Genomic DNA, 18,948 nt, shown 5'->3' with positions numbered 1-18,948 from the left:
ACACTCACATTCACACCGATGGACAATTTCGAGTCTTTTAAATGGCCGAGAATGCATCCTTTTGATGTGAAAGGAAAGTGGAGTACCTCGAGAAAATATGCCAACTCCACACAAGAAGGCCGAGCCAAAATTGAAATCCACAACCTTAGAACGGAAGCAAACGTAATACCGACCAAACTGCCCACGGTTGTGTTTCCTTTCAGTCAAAATCTTTAAACCAAGGGTCTCAAATGTACGGCCTGTGAGCCACAACCAATCCTTTCCGTGAGGATTGTTCTGCCTTTCGCGGAAGTTCGGCTTATTGCTCACACATAATTTTAAGTTGACACAAGTAACGTAGAAGCTAAAGTGTTGGGACTCCTTTGAAAAAATGCGCGGCGCTGATAGAGAAAGAAAGATGATGTCCAATCCAGTAGCAAGACACAAGCCCTGGATATTTCATATGATGTTATAGGTTTTTTGTTCGCAAATTTCATCTGCAAGTCTAATGTTAAAAATGAGTTTGCGCTAATTGTTTTTGCAGATTGATTCTTTCCTCATATCGCTAATTGTTGGTGTTATGACAAGCTACCGGTTGTTTTTATTTTGCACTGACTGTGAATATATGTCCTCCATGTACAAAGCTAATCCATTTTTGTTCATGGCTTCAAAATATCTACATGGTTGCGGAAATTCAGTTTATGCGTCAGTTTACAATGACTTTGTAGGTCATACGCTGTTTTAATAAAAGGTCGCTACGTACTATATATAAGTTCACTCTGATCTGTAAATTGCACCTGTAAATGAAAACACTGATTCTTAATATTGTCAAAATATTGAATATGACCTATTTCCAGAGACAGGCTACTGTAACATGTATGAAACTTCTTTTTGCTTCGTTAAAGCTGACACAATAAAGCGGAAGTTAAATCAATGACGAGTCGCGAACATGGTCGTCCAGAATATTGATTCCAAACCAGTTATTACGTGAGCTTGAAAAAAAGAAACTGTAATCCGCTTTTCAACATTTGGAATATTTCCTACATTAAGGTCAATCGACAGACGTCGTTATGATCTGATTAGCGAAGTAACGTAGGTGCTCTTGCCAGATGGACATTGCGTTTCATTTCGAGAAATCCAATCTAACGCAGTGTTGTCTCTCCCCCCGCTTTCCTTTTCAGACATTGATGAGTGCGCTGAAGGGAAGCACTATTGCAGGGAGAACACCATGTGTGTTAACACCCCCGGCTCCTTCATGTGCATCTGCCATACGGGCTACATCAGGATCGATGACTATTCCTGCACAGGTGAGTCCCTTTGCCTGACTTCACGGCAGCCTGGAATGTAATTACAAGAGCTCTGTGACACGTTTGTACTGCAGAGTATTTGAAATATTACTTACTTTTCAATGGTATTTGATTTTATCCATACGCAAGTAGCTAGTAATCATTCCATCAATTATCCGAGCCGCTTATCCTTTTTTATGAAATAGATGTGTGACTAGATCGTGAAGCATTTTCGTTTCCTGCCCCTTACCTAATGTGTTTTGCGGAACCCACTCCATTGTATTACATAATTGCTTCTACACGATTACATTCTGGAAGAAATCAAAACCTGGATGGCACAAAATTTCTTGAGATTCAATGAAAAGAAGACAGAGGTGATATTGTTTGGTCCCAGTGGCCCTTGTACATTCCATCCTGTAGACTTGGGCCCCCTGTCTCCTTATCTTAAGTCAACAGTCTCAAACTTGGGCCTTAAACTGGACAGTGATTTCAAACTCGATCGGCAAATTGGTGCCGTTGTTAAATCCAGCTTCTTTCACCTTAGACAGCTGGCCAAAATAAAACCTCTCCTCTCACATGAACACTTTGAGATGGTAATTCATGCCTTTGTCACATCCCGGCTCGATTACTGCAATGCCCTTTACTTTGGAGTCAGCCAGTCCTCCATTAAGCGCCTTCAGCTGGTCCAGAATGCCGCCGCTCGCCTCTTGACTGGTACTCGTAAGAGGGAGCACATAACTCCTACTCTGGCATCCCTTCACTGGCTCCCCATTCATTTTAGAGTTATTTTCAAGATCCTCTTATTTGTTTTCAAATCTCTGAATAATCTCGCGCCACCTTACCTCTCTGAGCTCATCCGCCCCTACACACCTGCCCGGCGCCTCAGGTCTGTGGACCAGACTTTATTAGAAGTACCAAGAACTAAACTGAGGCTCAGAGGGGATCGAGCCTTTTCTGTTGCTGGTCCCTCTCTCTGGAATGACCTCCCACTAAACATTCGGCAAGCCTCCTCGCTGCCCATCTTCAAAACCCTCCTCAAAACTCACTTGTATTCTTTGGCATTCGACTCAGCATGACTTAGATTTGTTCTTGGTTTTACTGTTTGGTGCTTTCTACCGCCTTTATTACCGATTTGTCTTACTGTTTATTGTGCATGTTAAATTGCTCCATGTACAGCACTTTGTATGCAGCGATGGCTGTTTGAAAGTGCTCTATAAATACTGTTGACTTGACTTGACTTGACTTGACATTCGATTACATCACAGGGGTCAAACCAAAGGCCTGGGGGCCAGATTCGGCCCGCCATGTCATCGTGGGCGTAAACTTCCATGATGTTTGCTAAAATCTGTACCAAAATGCCAAATTGTCATGTGTAATAAATAAAGTTGAGATTTTGCAATAATTTCGCTACCCCGTTGACACTCAATTGAACAATAATTGAAAAAAACCAAATAGTTGACTGATTTCAAAACTAGCTAGCCATCAATTTTTTTTTTTGTGTACAAGTAATAATACGATGTGATGACAAAACGTTTATTCGGTTTCTGTTGTCACGGCCCTCCGAAGGAAAACATAACACTTTTATATACATGTAGAATGTATAAATCATTTTGAACCGAAGTCAGGCAAAAATCGGATTCAAGTTTTTGCGTGTCGCCTAAAATGACGTGATGAAACAGATCTTCGCTATTGCAGGAATAAAAGTTTGCGTCACAATCATGAAGTGCAGAATTGCTGGCACCATGTAAATCCGTGTGCCCTCTTAAGATGCAAGGGCTCTCGAGCGGCTTGTGATAATAGCCCTCTCGTTGCCCATATAAGGACAACTAATTGCCCTCTCACTGCCGATTACCGTTTGACTGCAAGGCTGTGCACGCACAGACAAACAAGGGGAGGAAGGAAATTGTTCAGGCTCAAGCGAATGAAGCCGTGTGGAAGCCGAAGTGTATTGCACATCGATTCCAATCACGAAATGTCTGCAATGACGGAAGTGTTCCCAATGATGGGAGAAACTTTCAAAGTACTGGATATGTGTTTGGACGAGTACGTGTGGGGGACAGTCTTCATCTGGTGCGTGAAAGTACACTGTAGTGTGTGTGTGTGTGTGCGTGCGTGTGCGTGTGCGTGTGTGTGTCTGTGAGAAAATGACGGCGAACGAGAGAAAGAGTAGAACTGTGATGTAAGTGCCGTTTATTCATGATCAAAGTTGAAACTAAGGTCAACGGAAACAACAACATCAACAGGTTCAGGCCAAAGATTGGAACTCGAGCAACATTTCAAATTGCGCCTCCACTGAGCGAATGCCACAAAAAGTTCAATTTAAGCGGAATTCAGCTTTTTGATTAGGGCTGAATGTCATCTCGAAAGTCCTCAATCCTCTGACTATGCATGCGTTAATCCGCACAAAATCAAAAGTACGACAAAGGTCACCTTGGACTTTTAGAGGAGATAGTGCTGTTGCTTGGCTCAGCTCGGCACTGTTACTTTCCAGTCTTGTTTTTTTTTTTTGTGTTGTGAGGTTGCTTGGCAACTAGCCACCTGACTCTCATCCTCAGCAAAACAAATATGACTGCCCAGAAAGGGATCAAGCTTTTCCCACATTTGATTGAATTAATGCAGAGCAAAAGATGATTTTTTTTTTCTTTTGCAAAAGGCTTATTGTTGTTATTTATTGTACCACAATACATTTTTGGCTGGACATGTCTCCATATACAACATGAGCGAGTGCCAAAAGCGCTTTATTGTGTCAACGGCCTGGCATTCATCCATGCCAGTGAAAGTCATTTCGCCGTTGCGAGTCCCATAAACGAGCTCAAACAAAAGTACACAGCAAAAAAAAAAAAAAAAATGCTGCAGTCATACAAAAATGTAATACAGGCCGACATGTGGAGCTAAAATGCCAAATTGTTTACCCTGCACAGCATATTCCCACCATTGCAGAGAGTTATGGTGGTGTCATATCAAGTTACATTCAGAGCAGATCAAATCCGTACAGTATTTTCTTTGCGAAATGCTATAAAACGCTGCCTCCTAAAAAAAAAAAAAAAAGATCTAAACTTGCTTTTTTGCTCTTTTGGGCGAGATGGAATAAAAAGATATACAGGGGATATAAAAAGTCTACCCCCCCCCCCCCCCCCGTTCTCACAACAGGTTTTTGTGATTTAAAGAAAAAATGTGATCAAGTCCCAACCTTTTCCACCATTAATGTGATAGAAATAAAAAAAAAAATACAAATAAACAACAGAGATCATGTGACTGCAGAAGTATGCACACCAGTTTATCATTGGGGCTGTGTCCAGAATTTGTCCCGTCAAATGGGAGTCAGAACCCACCCACTATCATTTTAAAGGGCTTCTGAGTAGCCCCAAACAAATTTCACATGTTTAAGTGGACATTTTTTTATATTTTGGTTTCTTGTTGAAGATTTTTTTTTTTAAACACTTGTACTTGGGGGGAAAAAGTAGTCCCTGAAGACAAAAAGTCTGGGAGCCCCTGGTGTAAACCTCTTGGATAACAATTGTATCCAGATAGCTAAAACGCTGGGAAATATATACAAGAGACACTCATTTTCCCTTACTTGGTGTTTTTTTTTTGGTTGTTGTTGTTTGCGTCGGATGTGACGAGTGAATTGTGAATTTCCATTTCAGTGGTAGTTTAACATCGCTTGAAGTGCGGGAACACTTGACAGACTTTGTCGAGGCTTTTTGCCCATTTCCAATTGTTAGCTTTGATTTAATGCATAATCCAGGATCACACACACCGCGTCGAATCCAAGCAACATCTGAGCCAGTCAGCCCTCTTCTGTCCTTCATCTGAAAACAACACAATGTCAGTGCCGCATAATGAGCGGGCCGATTCACCTCATTCCTCGCCAGTGGTTCGAATGCTTTGCCACCCCCCCCCCAACCCCACCCGCCATTGTCCGAGGAAAAGAGCGACCTGCGTGGTATCCTCTTTGGCTGTAATTAAAAAGGCAATTTTCATCAATCCAAACTAACGCAAGAGTGAAGAGGCTGAATGCCGAGGCGCTCTGCGAAGTGCTGGATGCCCGTTGGCTTCCTGTCACGTCTCCTTCTTTGAATAAAGGGCCAAGCCCGAGTGGCGCGCTATAAGAATTTGCATTTAGAGCTCCATGCTGGGCTCCTGTGGAGTTTTTCCTCCCCTGTGTCAGTGGTAAAAATTTGGGGGAATCAAGATTCTGAGTCTGAAAAACCATCTCATCCATTTTCTATCGAGCTTGTCCTCATTCAAGTTGTGGTTGGCATCGCGGGGCACCTCCGAAAGACATCGGCAACATTTCCAGGTGAACCGTTTTGCACAGGCGACAAAACATCTCCGAGCTCAACGAACAAGAACAGTAGAGCACCACCGAAGCGGCAATCCTACAACTTTTTTAATCTGTGCTGCTAGCAAATTTTATTTCCTGCATTCTACTTGTTTTCTGCCACGGTGTGCTCATTTCTCAGATTCTCCGTGGAGATTAATAACACCCCTCCCAACCCGGTGGATTAAATTGCAGCACTGTATTGTATGCGGGCTCTATTAAAACGGCTTCAAATCAGCAGCAGTGCACGGGCCGCCTGGCTCCTTATGAAAGTCAATATGCGTGATTAAACCCGGCTAATACTTCGGGGTGAGGTTGATGTCATGACTCATTCCCTTGCATCAGTCGAATTAGAGTTGTAATCTCTGCATTGAGTTATTGTACTCGCATACATTTGAAGGCTGGCCTCGGAGTGCTTGATAAGAAACGCACAATCAAAAGGAAAGGAATGCCCTTGCTTGCTGACACTCGTCAAGAGGTCGGGTGATACTCTCAATGGTGAATCGCAGAGTTTCTCGCAATAAAGCTCGCTGATGAATTTATCATTTGAATCAGCCGTGTTGGAGGAGGGAGACATCAAAAACAGGGTGGAGAGGGGCTCTTGAGGACCAGACTAGGGCACCCCTGGTCTGGGGTGAACCCCCACCACAATGACAAGCCATATAGAAACTGGACAGACTTTTGAGTGAGGAGCAGGCCAATTTTGTTTCTTTATCACGACTCCAACTAAAATAAAAAATAACAAAAAAAACAATAGAAAAAAAGATGATTAGGAAAAAGACACCTAACTAAAACTACATCTTAGGTGTATAAAACTCACCGCACACTAACTATAATTACAGCGGAAAATGTTTTCGTTAATCGCAGTTAATATCATACATGAGGTTTTGTGGTTGACTTAAAATGTATTAATTATAATTTTGCTGTACTTTCATCCAGAAGACGGAAGGTCAGAGAGCAGGTTGAGAATTGTAGCTCACATTACTTGATTGTACTTTGCGACCTAGTTTTCATTCTGCAAATACTCCATATATTAAGACAAAAAGGTAAAACTAATACTAAAACTAATAAAAACAAACCCAAAGTGAAGTATTTTTGGGAAAAAACAAACGGAAAAACCTGTTCTCAGTACTAATTACAACTCACCAGCGTGTCAAATTGTGTGGCTCACAGTGCACCCATAAATACATGTATTTTTTTTCAATATTTATAATAATTTTTTTAAATCTTGCGGGTTAAAACAAACAAAAAATATTGTGTGTGTGTGTGTATATACTGTATATATATATTTTTTTTTCCCAATTGTCTGGCAACCGTATATTCAGGGTGTCCCCTGCCAACTGCCCGAAGACAGTTGGGATAGGCCCCAGAACGCCCCGTGACCCATGTGATGATAACGCAGATCGGAAAATGGATGGTTGGATATTTTTGTTCCCAGTGCATTTCAAATATCTTTGATTAATCCGCAAATTTTAACCATTCGCCGGTTAGCCCAGTCCATATCACTCACAAAATTGCGGGGGTCTACTGGATATTCAAATCTTTCACCTTGTTTTGTGTTATGTCGCCGCAAAAATATGCGACTAGATGGCTCATTTAATTTCCCGAATAGTTCGGCCCTCTCAAAAAGCTTCTTGACACGAAAATAAAATAGCCTACCTGCAATTTTTTGGGACTCCTGATCCCAAATTTGGACGAGCGCGGTTCCACACGTCCGTCTCATTATTGCCTTGGCGAAGGAAATAAACTGAACCCAATTGTCAGAAACACTGAACGTAAACATCACACAGGGCGATCGTTAAAAATTCATATTAATAATAGAGCACACACTGGGGTGCCACTCTTGATGCATGCCGATGCGCCTCCTTAGCACCGGTGGCAGTAATTGACAATAAGCACGGGATGACACGAAGCCACCGGCTGCAGGAATCCGCGGCGCATTCAGAGCCATCGGACATCTGCTCGTGTTTGGGAAAAAAAGAGCCCAAAGGGAGCGCTGATGGCTCCAAATTGACTGCGGAAGAAATATTACAGCTGTGCAAGAGAAACATAAATACCAGCCTCTGCGGAACCTATTGACATTGTGCATTCACGTGATGTATGAGCGTTTTTATCTCCCTCAATTGCTTTGACCAATTAACAAATTGCAAAGTCAGCCCAAACAATGTCGCAGTATCGATGAGCCGCGTTTATATACAGTATATATATTTATTATTGCACAAGGCCGCCGTGCAAAGAGGATTAAATTGACGGTAGTTCATTTCATGGCTCAGTGTTTGTGTGTCGGATTAAAGGGCCGATTCTCAGATTTAATTCCAGACAAAACAGCACGAAGCCCGAGTTGTATTTCTTTTCGGCTTATCGGGGAGGGAGACGGGGCGTATTTGGACACGAACGCCACCTGCGCTGTGGCAGGTCATCGCCTCGCATCCCAGCTGGAGGTTGACTGGGCCGCATGGCCTTGTTGCACTCTGCCCGGACGCAGTGGCCAGTTATACGATTTAAAAACAAGCCCTTCCTCGTACTCTGAAGGTCATCACTTCTATTCTTCATCTTTTACCCAAAGCTTAGATGAGTCGTTAATCCATAAACGGTGGCGGCTTGCTTCCGCACTGGCTTTGATTTGTATTAAAGTTGTCTGTCCAGAGGTGTGTATGTTATAGTGCTCTAGTTGTGTGTCCTCGTTTAATCCCGAGATAACCGGACAAGCTTTCCTGAGGCACCGCGGCTGAGAGAGTGACGGCCTGGGGGCCTGGGGGGGGGGGGGGGGGAACGCGGGGCTTCCCAAACTGCGCTACTGCAATTCTAATCGTCACGGCGCTCTGATATGATAATTGCGTATGTCGTCACTGGTTTCGCATGATTGTGCTCTTGACTCTGTTGTGTTCATACATCACACAAAAATTGGAGCAAAAAAAAGCGGGTGTTTGCCCCTTATTGCACTGCAAGGCTGGATTTGTTGGAGTTGTTTGGACATGCTGCATGGCAGCATGTCATATATATTAAAAAATAAGAAACATAAAATCGGAGACCTCCAACTCAGAATAAGGCCTCGTCTAATTGTCACATCACTTTCACTTGATTGTCTCAGGTGAAAGAGATGACCATTTTTTAAAAAAATTTCCTAATTTTGAAACATCATGTAGCGACAAAATAATTCCAAGGTGCAAATACAAATTATTTTCGTACTACACTGTGCTTGTTGTTGAGACTGGTTGTACAATGCCCGTTTCAGATGTTTAATTTAGTATTTTTCCTTTGATTAATTTAAGACAGGATGGGCCAGTGGTTAGTGCGTCGACCTCACAGTGCAGAGGTCGTGGGTTGGATCCCGGCTCCGGCCGGCCTCCCTGTATGGAGTTTGCATGTTCTCCCCGGGCCTGGGTGGGTTTTCTTCGGGTACTCCGGTTTCCTCCCACGTTCCAAAAACACGCATGGCAGGCTGATCGAACACTCTAAATTGTCCCTCGGTGTGAATGTGAGCGTGGATGGTTGTTCGTCTCTGTGTGCCCTGCGATTGGCTGGCAACCGGTTCAGGGTGTCCCCCGCCTACTGCCCGAAGACAGCTGGGATAGGCTCTAGCACCCCCCGTGACTCTTGTGAGGATAAAGCGGATCGGAAAATGAATGAATGAATAATTTAAGACAGGGTGTCTGCATTTTATCTGTTTGCATCGGTGCATCGTATTCATCGAAACATCACCACAACCAGATTTCAGCCATATGAAAATGATCCATGTTGGGAATCGGGATACCTTTACATATAATTCATAACGGGTGAGTTGTAATGAATTGCAGCCTTGTGAGATCGGGACTTTTGTGCACGAAATGTGATCTGGACATCTTCCATGACCACTTTCTGGCATTGATGCCTTTTTATCTTCGCGACCAAAACAAATTGAAATTAAGACAATCAATCGTTTGTTGAGCGTTGTATCAGAATTGGCCACCCAGACCTCCGCTGTAAATACTGAGTCGGTGTCACGAGATTGCAGGACTTCCAAAAGGGTTGCTGTCACGCCAGTTCAAGACAAGAATAGAGTGTTTTCACCGGGGTGGCCCAAGGTTGTTGTTTTTTGTCAGAGGACGGAGCGAGTCAAGCAGCAGAAGATGCATCCCTGCTGACTGACTGTACATAATTGATTGTTTGTCTGTCTACGCTTTGAGCAGCGGGAGCTGAAGACGGGGAGCAATTACCTCCCGGCTCACCTACAGCGCTCCCAGTGCAGACATGTAATATCCCCAAATACCTAAATAACCTAAAACCCTGAACTCGAGGGAGAAAAAACACTTGGCATGCGCCGACCGCACTCGGTTCAAATTGACGGAAGGCAGACGTGACCTTGGCGGAGAAGAAGCACTCCTCTCGCCGGTGTTCGTAAATTTACATTACAGCAGTTCCCCTATCGTGGCAAATCAAGGCCAGATTGGAAATGGATTCACGTCGTATCGATGCAACTGCAAAGTCAAAATCGCGGGATGAAAAAGGAAGAGACAAACGTAATTTGACGGAGGACCAAGTCCCAGCGGTCAAATCAGACATATGAGACACAAGTCTTGATATGGACAAGAATCTGGTCATTTTGGGGATACAGTGAAACTCCTCTATGACGAAACCTACATGGGCGAAAATACCCCCTAGTGTGAAAAAATCGTAATGCATTAACACCATTTCCACTTTCCCAACAGCAACCACCACACTGGTTTACACATGCGCAGTAGTCCAGTCAACCTCACAGTGCAGAGGTACCGGGTTCGATTCCAGCTCCGGCCTTCCTGTGTGGAGTTTGCATGTTCTCCCCATGCCTGCATGGGTTTTCTCCGGGTACTCGGTTTCCTTTCACTTTCCAAAAACATGCATGGCAGCCTGATTGGACACTCCAAATTGTCCCTCGGTGCGAGTGTGCGTGCGGATGCTTGTTCGTCTATGTGTGCCCTGCGATTGGCTGGCAACCGGTTCAGGGTGTCCCCCGCCTGCACCTTTTGATGAGTTTGTCTTTATGAAGTTCGAAGCAAGTCCAACCCTCATCTCCACAAGCAATATTGCCGCAATTCTCCGCGGGCAAAGCCGCCTTCTACGTTTGTGTGTCTCGACGGTACGATGATGTGCGTCCGTTCAGGGGGGGGGGGCACATGAAGGATATAACATTCAAGGGGGCTGTTTAATACTCAAGGAGAGGGTTCAAATGCTTTCACATTTCTTTAATGTTATACTTTTTGGTCCAAAGATAAGGTTTTCAGATGGTGCTGCGGAAGGGATTAGGGAGAAATATTTCTCCTTGTAAGCAAACACGGCCGAGGCCCGGGAGGATAAGGGTTCATTAAGTGGGCGCAGATTGTTTCTCTCTCGTATAAAAGAGCCGCAGTATTCTTGCAGCTGCCGCGAGCAGACGGAACATTGCAGGGTTTTTTGTTGGGGGGTTTTTTTCCTCCACAATTTTGTTGCTGTGTCAGTGCAATAGAACGTATGAATGACGCAAATCTTTGCCTTTATGGGCAAACATCGTTACTTGGCATACCCGCAGACAAATCGATGTAATGTATCTGAGCAGCGCAACTTCAACCGCGTGCTCCCAATGTCTCATTTACAGCCCACTGGAGGCTACTTTATAAATGATGTTCCGTTTCTGTTGAGAAAATCAAGTGCAGGACTCCTTAATCGTTAATATATTTATAAGAAGTTGCCGCGGGCGATGACTAAACAAGATTACTTTGCATGAGGCCATCTGTAACCTTGAAATTTAAATGCTAAGAGTCGCTTGGTACTTTGTTGAAAAGTCCATACCCTGCTCTTTTTTTTTTTACTTGTGAGGTTGTTGCAATTTACTTCAGCAGCCCTAGCTCTGCACCCTAATATATCACGAGGTGTGTAAATGGCCCATTTTTTTTTTTTTTTTTTACTGTCAGGAAACAACGAATAACAATTTCAGTAACAATTGCGGGTTCCGGGTTTGTAACTATTTTGTTCTGACTCCTGTTTGTTTTGTGTGTAACTCAACTGTCTTCTTGTTTGAAAGAAAGAAGATTGAAAACGGGAAATATTTGAGCCCGTCCTCGTTTATCGATTATTGAATTCTCTTGAATACTGCTTTTTGCGCCTACAGAAAGCTGTGAGTTCATTTTTTCATGTACATTTTTGGCCATGATTCTTCATGTATATTGTGAGTTGCTATGTTACATCTTTGGCAATGGAAACATGCCTTGAAAGATGGGATCGTCAAAGCCGACAGTTGTGTGAGCTGATGATCTCGGGAATACGCATTTTGCTCTGAAATGCCACCACAAGACCCAAATTGTGTCAATCGACATTTATTAAATCCGAATGTGTTCACTGCCTTTGAGCGCTGCTAGCCAACTCTTCCAGGACAGTCTGTCGTTTGTGTTGTGTTGATGTCTGATTCCTGAAGAGTAGCTGCACTAGACGTGTACTACACTATCACACCCGCATCGCCCCGATTGTGTGGGATTTATTCTAATTAGCAGGTACGGTCCAATTTTTGCATTGGGAGTGTTTGTGATTCTGCAGAAGACGCGAGTCTTGACAGCGACATGTGCAAATGTGCTATATAAACACATGCACATTTAGAAGCCATTGGCTCATTGAGGAAACAGACAGAGCCAAACAGATGTCTTCATTGATGTGTTGGCGCACATTAAGAAGTCAATTTGCGCCTGATTTATCATTCTGTCAGCTTCCAAACAATAACAACAAATTAAAGTGAAACGGCTCAAATAGATCACGATAGGAGAGATGCAAATGACTCAGCCGGCAGTCTTACTCATGCCTATTTACTTTCTCGAGAGTCATTTAATCCAGCGCTGCTTGCAAACGTTTATCGCGTATTCGTGTGCATGAAAAAAACAAACAAACAAACAAAAACTTTAAGATGCGTCTTTTGTGTCCTTCCCAGAGCACGACGAGTGCCTGAGCGGCCTCCACGACTGCGACGAGAACGCCCTGTGCTTCAACATGGTCGGAGGACACATCTGCTCGTGCAAGCCGGGCTACGCCGGCAACGGAACCGTCTGCAAAGGTATACGGCTTCGTTTTCAGCGGCGTCATGAAGCGGGGGACTGACGGGCGACCAGAACGTTCCCGGAAGCTTCCCGCTGTCTCTTAATAAAATGCGTGCTCACTCTTTTGATTGGAAATGTGTTTGTGCTGCACCATTTCTACACACACACACACACACACACACACACGGAGTTTTCACATCAGACATAGACTTCCGGGATGGAAAAAAAAAAAAGATGCAGCACTTTGAAGCTCACCCCAAATGAAGATTTAATATTTGTTCATCTGAGCTGGAGGCACGTGACGTCCGCGCTTATCTGCTTCATCTTTCTCCCCTGCATTCCATCAGCTTTGTGGACACACATTAACAAACAGCCAAACCGTGGATAATGAACTTTTTTTTTTGCATTAACCTCAGCGAGACTCATTCATCACGCGGAATAATATCATGAATCATGTTGGTGAATGAACTCGTATTCCATCCGCAAATACATACGCTGGGGCTAGTCTAATTGCATAGTTAGTGGTCGTTCATCTCGATGACTGATGGCTCTTGCTCTGTCCCCCCCCCCGCTCTTGCTTCAGCTATGTGTGACGGCTTGTGCCAAAATGGCGGGACCTGCCTCTCACCCAACAACTGCGCCTGCCTGCAAGGATTCACTGGCAAGAGATGCGAGACAGGTGAGAAGTATTCAATTGTCCGTCTGGCCTGCACCACACCAGAGATTTACGGCTGCTGAGCCGTCGACCGAGATAGCGTGTAGCATTAGCCAAAGTAATAAACACAACAACCGGTCTGGTGAAATTTGCAGTATGTTAAATCCCCTAAAAAAGGCAATTCGAAGCCATTTCCTTGCTAACCAGGTCCTAAGGAAACCACACTTGCTGATATAAAACATAAAAATGCTCAAAACTATACATCATAGTAAACATGAAATGTGTTTTTGTTTATTCTCATGAGCATTCGTTGTTGTTCAATCGTTGGACTTGAAATGTCACCTGACAGTTAAAGGTCCCCCACCCCCCGCACTAAACGCTTGATGAATAAATGGACACACTGCTATGCTTATTGGCCATTCATCTATAATGTATGCTTGCGTGCGCGAAATGTGCGCGCGTGTGCGCGGCTACACTCGTCAGTGAATAATGGCCTTGTAGCTCTTTTATTGCCACGATGGAGGATTTGTGGTGCGCATGCAGCAGTATGGGAATTACTCGATATCGCGCATTAATCAGCGCGGATTTCATCCTCATCGGCTCCGTGCGCAGGCCCGATCGCAGCCGGAGCCACGGTCCTGATGCACGTCTTGTATCCAATGGTCCTGGCGTTTTCTAGTAAAGTCAAGTCAACTTTATTGTCAAATGTGTGACATGTGCAACTTACAACACAGATGAAATGACATTCCTCAGGCGAGAGAGGAGCCGCTGCGGGTGCCCGCGCCGCCATCAAAAGAACAGTTAACATAAAAGGACAAAATAATACAACACAACACATAAGACCCAGACAGTCGTCCAATCTTAACCACTTTTTCTGCATACACTTTGTCGCTTAACACAGCATTAGCACCGCATAGTAGCAACTAGAATTGCACTCGGTAAACTGGAAAATTGGAACTGTTGGTGCCAGTATTTTCTCACATCCGGCACGGAATGCGTTAACCTACCCAATTGCACCGAGCGCTAGTTCTGCTATCCAGGTTTCTACTCGGAACTAATAGCAAAAAGTGAAACGAAATACCGTATGTGTAAAAAACAAAAAAAGGGTCAGTATTTCCCGACTAGTGTGCAGTGATTTGTTTGAAGCCAGCTGTCGTACGGTACAAACGCGTTTGGTTTTCAATTTGCAAACTCCAAGCTATTTCCTCGAAATGGGGACAGGGGGATTTAATATCCTCGACTATGAGCGTGTTTATTTGATTTTCACTGATTGGTTGACAAGAGTGCGTTACTTGCAATGTCAGGAATTAATTGTGATCTACACAAGTTAGACAGTTTCACTCAGAGGTTCGCTCACTTTTGTTGCCAATGGTTTTGCCTTGAATGACTGTGTGTTGTGTACTGTTAAAGCGGACTGTAAATTTAATTAGACTGCTCAGTTGAAATAGACGGCAGGCCACGATGGTCTACTCGAGGGCAGGCCGATCCCTGAAGGAAAATGACTAAGCATGATGTCAGGGGTGCCCAACAAAAAACACCCACACCTCACGTTGTAATCAGCGGCTGTTCCGTGACTGACGAAGCATCGCCCTCTCCAAAAAAATTAACCGCGTGCTCTTTCGTGCGGGTGGACGCGACAATCTCATCTTGGCGGCTGCGTCTAATCAGTTGCTTTCTCATCCCCCCCCCCCCATTTCAAACGCTGCCGAAATGTCCTTCAAGTGACAAACGGCGGCGTTAATCGAAAGTCAAGTCATGACGGTTCCCTTTGCACTTGAGTGAAGGGAAGCGAGCTTCTCGGCCCCCCCCCCCCCCTCATCGCTTCACGTATTGATTGCACATAAAGGTCTTTTTCTTTATGAGGCGGTTATTTATTTATTTATTTATCTGCCCGTCTTGAAAAACATCAATTTTCTCCCGCCGCTGCCGCGAGGAAGCAGAGGATGTCCGAGAGAAGGCCGTCTTTGCACCTTTCCTTTAAGCACTGTTTACACTTGGTGGACTGCCCTTCAAAATGGCCTCTTCAATTCTTTGTAGGGCTCTTTTGTCGACGATAATTCTGTCCATGCGACGGCTAATTAGTTTTTACATCGCCTCAGTCAGAGCTGAACTGTTTTAAGCTACCCCCTCACACTCGGGGAAAACCAAAGAATGCTTGGCTTCATAAAGGTGTCATTTTCAGCCCCTTTCACACACTTATGCACTCTCGGAGGGGGGATGTTCGGCTCTCTCTTTGACAGCTTTATTAACATGTTGGCGCAAGTTCGACAGTGGCGCTTTTAGCAACGTACCACGCAAATGGCGATTTTGGACAGGTTGATGGCGTTTTTTTTTTTTTTTTGGTGACGATTGTGCCTTCAGACACCAACGCAGCTTGAAAGAAAACCGATCAAGATGTGCTTCGCCTGAAGACTGTCCGCTTAATTTCAAGACATTGAATGACAACATTGCTCAAACCGCTTGAAAACGTACAAGAAATTCATAGTTGCCATGTGTTTGCCCACACGTCATCTCACCAATTTTCGCATCACCAACCGGAGGCAAGAATCGTGATACTTGAGTGAGAATCTCTCAGCGAAATCGAAGCATTTTAGTGTGACATACGTATGAGGCCTCCATGGCTAACATGTGGTACCGGGTGGATGAACATGGAAAGGCTTTCACTGGAAGTCGAAGCCCATCCGTTCCCTCGTTCTTCTTCTCAGAAGTCTGGCAGCTTTTAGAAGCCTCCCCTGAGACTCATCCCACTGCAGACTGGCGGCCTGTCGTATGACACAGATGCGCGCTTAACCACCACCACTACGACAAGTACTCGTACTTCCAAAAAAAAAAAAAAAGCTCGCCATTTCAGTTGCCATTTCAGGTTGTTCTCCCATGTTTTGTTTGTGTAATTATGTTTAAGGGTGTTCATGTGTTTGAATTGTAGTGTTTGTGTGACTTGTCATTACCATTTTGCGTGTCTGTACGTATGTGTGTGTGTGTGTCTGTGTGTGTGTGTGCGCGCGTGTTGCTGACAGACGACGGCAGCTAGGAGAAGTGTGGTACCCTATGAATTATGCAGGACGCAGCTGAGGCAGGGCACACGGACGCGCACGCACGCACACACGCATGCACGCACGCGCCTGCGCCTGCGCAGGTTATGGCTGTAAGTGGACGCAGGGAGCTGCCATGTGCCTCGTGCTCCCAAACAAGCTGCCCAGTTAGTATGGCAATGCGGACAAACAACCATCCACACACAGACAAACAACCATCCGCGCTCACACTGACACCTGGGGACAATTTTGAGTGTTCAATCAGCCTGCCATGCATGTTTTTGGAATGTGGGAGGAAACCGGAGTACCCGGAGAAAACCCACACAGGGAGAACATGCAAACTCCACACAGGGAGGCCGGAGCTGGAATCGAACCTCTGCACCGTGGAGGTGACACGCTAACCACTGGACTACCGGGCTGCCCTCCACATCCCCCCCCCCCCCCCCCGCCGCCCCCAAAAATCCAAAATAACATTATTATATTTTAAATCGCTTGTGTTTGGATTCTCATCACAACGTAGTATTTCAATGTTGTGCGCAAACAAGTTGAAATGTTCTGATTTCAGATTGCGCCTCATGAAACTGTGCCCCAAATGATGATGTCTCATGGGATTTGCCACACACCCACACACATACACGCACACACACACACACGGACAAAACATCCACACGACACATTGCGATCCTAAATCCAAGCGATGAAAGAGAGTAGCTTGAAATCATGCACTTTTCTTGAAGACGGAGAAGTTCACGCCAGTGGGCTACTCTGTCACGATGTCTCATACGTTGAAGCATTTTGCTCTGCCTCATTGGGATAAGTTGGATAAGCTGGTAAAAACTTGAAGTCTACTCATTGTTTTATGAGCGTTGTACCTTCAAGGTGGGTTTTTTTTCTCACTGTTACAAGCTGAGCGTTGCGCTTCTAACGAAATACAAGCCGCCATCCCTCGCAGGCATCTTGGCTAGCTTCTCCGGCGGGCGAAAGTGTAGCCGAAGATCACAGAGCAAAGACGAGCATCTTTCATCTTGGCGCTCTCTCTCGTGCATCGCCACAGACACTTCAGATCCGCGACTCCGACTGGGTTTAGTTTGTTCGCTTTTTGAGGGGAGATACAGAGAGAGACTTAAATGTCATTTACGCTCTGTGATTTGGCCGGGACGCGTGCCGCCTCCTACTTACTCTTGGAGGTTTGTCAGGCTTGAGCAGCACTCGTCTTCAGCTGTACTGTTGATTTGGCAAACGACACAAAACGACGACTGTGAGCGCCTCACGTCTGTTTTGTCCTCGTTTGGGTCTCGGGGGAGTTCCAGCCTGTCCAAGCTGTCAGTGATGAGAGGTGGCGTATGCCGTTGCAGGGCCTCGTTTTGCATTCACAATGTGCAGTCTCTTGCTCTAATTGATGATCCCCCCCCCACCCCCCGCCCACCTAAGTTATTATAAATCCGAACATGCGAGGAGGACATTTGATAATCAAACACAGAAGACCATCACAAAGCTGCAATGATATTCGTGTTTTTTTGCAGAGGATCAAGAATACATGACTTGAGTGTCATATGCTCGATCTGCATCGCGGTTATAGCCGGGCAACGGCTCATTTCATCGACTAGAACATTTTCCCAATTGAGCCTCAATTAGAAGTTTTACGATAGTCCCGATGTGTGACTTGCTCTGTGAATTAATTAAAGTCAATGTACCGCTGTATATTTCGTGAGTTTCGGTCCTGGATGAAGGTTTTTTTTTTTTTTTTGGGTCCATGTCAAACTGCGGCATATAAATCTCACACGGAAACAGTATGGGAGACGTATCTAATAAATGGATCACATGAACATTGAGATGAAAGCGAGGAAGGGCAAAGAAGCTCGTAAGACATAAAAACTACGGAGAAGAAGGAGGCAACTTTGCTAATGAGTCTTTGAGGGCAAACGCGAGCAGACCAAGCATTTGCATTCGACTCACAAATCCCAAAGCGACAATACGATTACCAGTGTGGCTTTGTCAAAAGGGAAAGCGACGCCGATGCGTTTCATATCACGCGCCGCACCCCGATGAAAACATCCCCACCTCCCACCTGATGCCCAGCTCGTGAATATTTCAACGCCGCAGCTCTCTGCCTCCCCTCTGAGGCCTTGTTTAAGCTCGGGCGGCTTATTTAAGCGGCATAATTATGTATTCATTATTTATTTAGCAACGGCCTTAACAAAGGGATCCATCCATCGCTCGTAATTAAGCGTGCCTTTAATGAGAGGTTGCGAATGGCGGGAGCTGTCGTTTAGCCCTGAGCAACCTGCTGCCGTACCTGGATGGCGCGTCTCTCCCTGGCGCGGACCTCAACTCGTTGCGGGCTTCACGGTTTCTGTAATTTTCGCTGCCATGCCCAACCTTTGTTTGATCAGCGATTAACTGCGCAATTGCGGCAAACGGTTAGCTAACATGCTAACATGCCTACACCTCGAAAAAGCAACTTCTATTTGGAAGAAGGAAGCACAGTCGGCTTCTTTTGTTTCTGGCGACAGCCTTTCGCAATTGCAAATATTGGATAGGAACCCATTGGAATGGAACTCATGTTCAGCAATTTGCAGAAGGACTCACCGATTACTGGATTTTTGTGCGCCCCAAAATGTCACAAAATGCCGCGTAGCGCATGGCCTGTAGGAAT

At 45.0% G+C, this 18,948-nt stretch overlaps 1 protein-coding gene across 1 annotated transcript in view; it reads left to right on the top strand.

Annotated features, from left to right (window-relative positions):
• nell2a (neural EGFL like 2a) overlaps positions 1-18,948 on the top strand; it is a 78,362-nt gene that overhangs the window by 44,684 nt on the left and 14,730 nt on the right. Inside the window, exons 13-15 of the mRNA XM_086109111.1 lie at positions 1,161-1,286; positions 12,500-12,622; positions 13,189-13,284. Of these exons, the coding sequence (XP_085965237.1) occupies positions 1,161-1,286; positions 12,500-12,622; positions 13,189-13,284 (345 nt within the window). The remainder of the gene's footprint in view (positions 1-1,160; positions 1,287-12,499; positions 12,623-13,188; positions 13,285-18,948) is intronic.

This window comes from Hippocampus guttulatus, chromosome 4, assembly GCF_054856545.1.
Source record: "Hippocampus guttulatus isolate MCC_2025c chromosome 4, RoL_Hgut_1.0, whole genome shotgun sequence".
Classification (NCBI taxonomy): Eukaryota; Metazoa; Chordata; class Actinopteri; order Syngnathiformes; family Syngnathidae; genus Hippocampus; species Hippocampus guttulatus.
Note: the sequence above shows the minus strand (reverse complement) of the source record. Positions and strands in the feature narration are given on the sequence as shown.